Source organism: Malus domestica, chromosome 06, assembly GCF_042453785.1.
Source record: "Malus domestica chromosome 06, GDT2T_hap1".
Taxonomy (NCBI): Eukaryota; Viridiplantae; Streptophyta; class Magnoliopsida; order Rosales; family Rosaceae; genus Malus; species Malus domestica.
In genome coordinates, this window is record NC_091666.1 from 9,471,765 (window position 1) to 9,477,775 (window position 6,011).

Genomic DNA, 6,011 nt, shown 5'->3' on the forward strand with positions numbered 1-6,011 from the left:
GTAAGGTATCTGTTTGACCCACATTGGGCACATTCTCAAACAGGTTATGTCTTTACTATTGGAGACACCACAATTTCTCGAAGGTCTACCAAGCAATCGGTAGTTGCGAATTCTTCGAACCATGTTGAGATTCTTGCTTTCACGAAGCCTCGCGTGAATGGTTTGGCTAAAAGTAGTCATGGAACATATTCGAAGCACTTGCGGTCATTCTACCGTCATTGACGTTCTACGACGATCTTTGAAGACAATGATGCATGTATTGATCAAGTGAAGAAAGGATACATCAAGGGAGACAACACCAAGTACATTGCACCGAAGTTCTTTTATTCTCACCAACAACAACTGCATCAGAACATCGAAGTCAAGAAAATCTATTCCCAGGACAACTTGGCCGATCTCTTCACGAAGTCATTGCCTAAGTCTACTTTTTAGAAGCTCGTCCAAGGAATCGGTATGAGTAAACTTTCTGAGTTGAATAGCTTGTAGTTTTCTTATTTGGAAATTTTGTCAAGCTCAGGGGGAGTATCCTAAAGCATACTCACTTGATCTTATTGTACTCTTTTGTATGATTATGATCATTTTCCCCAATGGTTTTTGTTACCTAACGAGGTTTTGATGAGGCACCTATCCTGGGATGATCATTACTCCTTTGATGTTTACTACTTTCGTTCCATATGACATTTGTTTTGACATTATGCATCATTTTCACTTTTCTCCCTAGTCTATGGGTTTTGTACCTATCTTAGGTTTTACCATAGCGAGGTTTTGAGAGTTTTACTACCAGTGCATACTTTCTTTAATTTGAGACGCGCATCGCCTGTTGTGCCGAGGACTTCACCAACTGATCTACTTCATCCACTACAGACCTGTTGCGATGCTTGTTTGAGTATTTACACATTCAAGGATGAGTGTTGTAGCCCTATTAGATTAGAAATGTGATTGTGTAAATCTTATTATATCTAGGATATCCCTAATAGATTCTATCATACCTCTTAGACTAGATATTATCCTATTAGAATTGTAATCCTATTGGGGTAAAGAATTTACCTTCTCTACTACTATAAATAAAGGCAGAATTAGGTGGCATAACACACACCTCACAATTACACCTCTCTCTTCTCTCTCTCTGTGTCGCATCCCCCTATCTCTGTCCTTTATATTGTTCAGTAAATCAGGCCCACAACATTTTGTATTTATTTATTTTTATTTATAATTTTCTCTTGTGAGGATGTTATGAGTGCAAACCTGATTCTCTCCCGGACATCACTTTTTATAAGTGAGCGATTGAGATTTAACTAAATCTTATTTAGTTAAATCTTTTTTATTGTCTTTTGATACTTTAGAGGGGAAAGCACCTAAATGCAATACCTGATAAAGAATGGTCGTTTTTTCTACTTCATCATTCAAAAATGTCACAAACATAATCGCCAAATAATAAGTTAATACAAGATTCTAGCACAAGTCTTGCTTGCCTTGTACACGATGTTAACAGAATATGCTATTACTGGAAATTGTTATTTGGGAAGTATCTGATTTTAGAGGAGTTACATAAAAAGTGTTTACTGTCATTTTCACATTTCGGTCTAATAATACATTGGCATGTGTAAGTTTCTCTCTTCATGACATTACATATTGGATTGAAAGGGCTTAATGTCATTTTGACTTTTCAGTCCCAATAATACATTGGCATATATAAGTTTATCTCTTCATGACATTACATATTGGATTGAAAAACCATGTGACAAGGAAAGTTAGAGCTGAATTCCAAAGAAGGTCGTAGGGTATTAAACTAGAACCAAGACTTTGAAGTTTCGTATCCTGACCTGCATCGTCATTCAATATTTCTTGACCCACTATTGGCCAAACCACCTGGCGCTTAAATATACACTCACGCAAACTCCTGACGGTTCTTTTATCTGACCGTAGACTAGAGCCAATCCATTGAATTGAAAAGTAATTTGGCCAACGGATTCCCACAATCCCCTCCTTTATCACACGACTTTTCTTATCATCTGAGTGAGTGCGTTTCATTGAGGGGCCCCGTCCCTTCCATATAGGACATAAACTAATCCTCAATCTAATCAGGATTAAAGCCTAATAATTCTATATGCTATCATTGTTACCGGACACTCATCGGGTGGTGGTGAGATAATCAAGCACGTCAGCCATCATTAAATTAGTCATTAAGTGGTCTGAAATAGGTCAAGTTCAGCAATGAAAACAAGTCAAATTTAACATAGTCAAGATATTAAGGCTAACAAAGTGGACCGGCAACACACACAATCATAACACAAAAGCTCTACTCTCTAGCCCAAGAAAACATCACACAAGATATTCACAAGCTGGGGAAGAAGATGGGCGGCTGCGACGTCGACGGGAATCTGAACGAGGACAAGTTCAGTGCTCCTATGCCTTGGATTGGCATCTATGTAGCAGCTGCATCCTTAGCCTGCCTAATTGCAATGGCTGCCGATGTTATCCATGGCTTTCGACATTGGAAACTCTGGTTCCCTTGCAAGTTCTTCTCCATCGATGCAACTTCTTTGACCTTGATTGGTGTTGCAATTAAACTGTCGGTGGATCTCAATACTCCAATGCCCGGCCGCCAGGATCAGCTCGCAAAGCTCAGCAGTTCTGTCTTGATCTGCACAGTAATGGGTAACACTATGCCTTCTCTTGGAGTCATGAAAAATAAAGAAATCATGATGAATGCAATTGCTTTTGGAATTGTGGTTATTACCCTTATCGTGAATATTTGCATTCAATTAGCTACTGGTGCAATCTTTGTTTTCTGCATGGAGCATGCTTTCATCATGTTCATCATGCTTGTTCTACTTATCATGATGAATTTCTCTGCTTTAACCGTTCCCGTATGTAAACGATATTTAGAACACAAGTACAATAAAAAGTACCAATTAGCTCTAAAAGATGGCAGAGATGAAACAGGTAGACCAGTGGTTACCACACTTAAAGAATGTCTGATGAAACATTGGATGATGGCTCATACCTCTAGTCCCCAGTTTGTGGTGGGGCGTTCAGCAACATGCACGGCTTCTGGAGCATTTTGTCTTTTGAGTGCCATGATTTTAGCAGAAGCAATACTTCGGAGTTACTTGATGCCCTGGTCATTTACATTTTGTAGCGGCAAGTCTGACTACAAGTGGTCAACCGCTTTGGTTCTTACTGTGCAGACCACTGCAGTAGCAGTTGGTACAATCGGTCCTGCATCAAGATGGTTCACCGCCATAAATTTCAGATGCGCAAAAAGAGGAAACAAAAGCTACAGAGAAGAACTTAAAGTAGAAAAGTACTGGATCCAGGGACTGTTAGAGTTGAAAGAATGTCCTTTATCAATGAGAATCACAAATAGGCACTGCAGGAAACTTGTTCACGGCACAAGAAACAAACTTTTAGACTTGTGTATCTCAATGCAGACGGGCAATGTCATAGTGAGTAAGGCCATTCGGCTTATTTCCATCTTCATTGTTAGCAAGATATTGTTATGCTGCGACTTCTGCAAACAGAGGAAGTCCAAAGTCAACACTATTTTTAATGATTCGGGGACAGAGTCACAGCCAAACCCAAGGCAAGATCTTAGCCGGTACGTTCTGCATCTTGAAGGTGAGGATGCATTGGTGCACCACATGATGAGAAGCAACTGTGATGCTACCGATCATTGGTTTCGAAGGGGAAAGAAGCTAGAGCCTAAATATATCATGAAACTGTTAGAGAAATCAACACTTTCACAAGGATTCAAAGGAGTTGCCAATTTTGACAGTGAACAAGTTCCCTCTCTAGACATGGAAGAACCACCAAATTGTTGGGCTCTACCTGTCGTGACACTTACAAGTATTGCTCTTGCACTTCCAAACATCAGCAGTAGTTCAATTGAAGAGCTGATTAGTGGTGTTCACGAAGGGCTAATGTACATAAATTTTATTGAAAATTACCTGGATGGTAAAGAAGATGTCACCAATGTCAGAAAGGCAGCAATTACAGTGTGGCAAGGAGTTGATCTCTATCACAAGTGGCTAGATGTGGATCTCCGTAAAATGTCACCTGAGGGGAAGAGCTCAAAGGAAATACTTGAAGGACTTGCTGAGACTGCAAAGTATATATTTGAAGAGTCTAGAAAGAAGAATATGACTACGAATGCATGTTCAAGAGATAACCCTTCAAAATGGCCTGTTAGAGAACTGGCTGCTAATTCCATGTATAGGATAAGTCAAACTATTCTGATGAATTATGAAAGCAACATCAACCAGACAGGTGAGAGATTATCCGAAGAGCTCAAAGTCGTGATTTCGGACATAATGGCTGCTTGTCTCACTAATTTACGTCTAGTTATAAAGATGAAGTGTCTGAGCATCGGCATTGAAGAGAGGGAGGAGAGTGTGCGGCATGCAGTTTACATTCTTGGCAAAACTGAAAACATTTTGAATATTCTAGACCATAGAATTCCCCCAAGTATGGACCTGAGCCAAATTTCTTGCATTGATGAGTGGCGTTCGTTGCACAAGGACAGTCCCTTGTACTTCTCTTCTCCATCTCCATCAGAGGGTGACAAAGCCTCTTCTCTTTCAAGTGACTTCTACCTGGTGATTGACTAGAATTAACAACAGTGGTCATGTTAGAACATAACGAGTTGAAGCCACTTTCAAATTTTGTTCACATTTCTTTTAGTGGGTATTCGAAACTAATATATGTAATATACATTACTGATAGCGGCAAACAAAACTGTAGGGCATGATCTTATATTTTTTCTGAATGGAACCCCCTTCCCGTGATGAAATACTTTTGTCACTGAAAAAAAAGAGGTACACTTACTCGTTCGTTTATTTCAGTTTCATGGTTATTGCTGCTATCGGGGTATGAAGCCTAGTATGAAATGTTCATTTATAGCACAAATGACGAAACCTTAGTTTATTGAATCGAAATTCTTGTAATTGTTCTAATCTCAGATCCTATTTTTGTTAAATTCTTGCTTGGACGAACGAAGACTGCTAATTTGTTTTTGGGTTTTTCTTGTATTTGGGAATTGTTACGCTCTCCTTCTTTATTGTAATTTTGAGTTGTTCGTAGTTTGCAGATGTCAAATTCTGTCAGGATTGAAGGTTTACTTAGACATTTTATTGTTATGAACTGTGTAAAACATTCTATGCTTTTTTTTTTTTTTTTTTTTTTTTAAAGTGCTCGATATCATTAATAGTAAGAACGTTTAGGACAAACCAGAACAATTACAAAATGGCTTCTTCAAAAAGAAAACCTAAAATAAGGTCCGGTGGATCCTCAAACCAGTTGCAATTCGAAACTGAAAAGAGAGCAAATCTAGTGAGACGAAGAGCGGCACCATTAGCTTGGCGACAAACATGGGTAGAAATAGCTCCAGTGATTGTGGACAAATGCACCTTAGAATCTTCAATAACATGCCCAACATCCGACAAGTAACTAGAAGAGTCCCGAAGGGCCGTCACAATCTGGAGGGAATCGCTTTCAAGGATAATACTGTGAAAACCCCTTTGTGTCACCAAAAACAAACCGGCACGCGCCGCCATCGCTTCAACCATAAGAGAAGACGAGGCAAAATAAATTTTCATGGCAGCAGCAACCACAAAACTGCCCATGTGGTCCCTGATAATCACCCCGATGCCCCTTGCATAGAGTTCACGTCCCATGCGCCGTCAGCATTAATTTTTAAAAAGGATCGATGTAGGCGAGACCAACGGATGACAGCCAAAGGGCGGGATGCATGCTGAGGTGGAGGGAAAGCAACCTTGCCAAATTCCTCCCCACCAAGAAAGGCAATGGGCAGCGATTACGTGAGGTGGTTCCATCGATTCATTCCATAATCGACAATTCCTAGCACCCCAAATGGCTCATAGGAGCATTATGCAGATAGCGAACCGTGAAGGGTTAAATGTGGGGAACAGCTGGAACTCCACTCGAGAATCGTGAATTCAGTCGCAAGACGGGGTGGGTGGCCAATAGGAGAGGCAAGCCAGACAAATCGA

The 6,011-nt window shown here is 40.1% G+C and overlaps 2 protein-coding genes across 2 annotated transcripts; one reads left to right on the forward strand and one right to left on the reverse strand.

Moving 5' to 3' along the window:
• Window positions 1–2,220: 2,220 nt before the first annotated feature.
• On the forward strand, window positions 2,221–4,931 carry LOC103416822 (uncharacterized). Its single transcript, XM_070823448.1, has one exon. The coding sequence runs from the start codon at window positions 2,355–2,357 to the stop codon at window positions 4,608–4,610; it is 2,256 nt and encodes a 751-aa protein (XP_070679549.1). The 5' UTR covers window positions 2,221–2,354; the 3' UTR covers window positions 4,611–4,931.
• A 306-nt stretch (window positions 4,932–5,237) lies between these two features.
• Window positions 5,238–5,675, reverse strand: LOC139196786 (uncharacterized). Its single transcript, XM_070823128.1, has one exon. The coding sequence runs from the start codon at window positions 5,673–5,675 to the stop codon at window positions 5,238–5,240; it is 438 nt and encodes a 145-aa protein (XP_070679229.1).
• Between the last annotated feature and the right edge of the window lie 336 nt (window positions 5,676–6,011).

Bases quoted from the DNA above. Each gene is read 5' to 3' on its own strand.
- LOC103416822 (XM_070823448.1), top strand. From the start codon at position 2,355: ATGGGCGGCTGCGACGTCGACGGGAATCTGAACGAGGACAAGTTCAGT.
- LOC139196786 (XM_070823128.1), bottom strand. From the start codon at position 5,675: ATGGGACGTGAACTCTATGCAAGGGGCATCGGGGTGATTATCAGGGAC.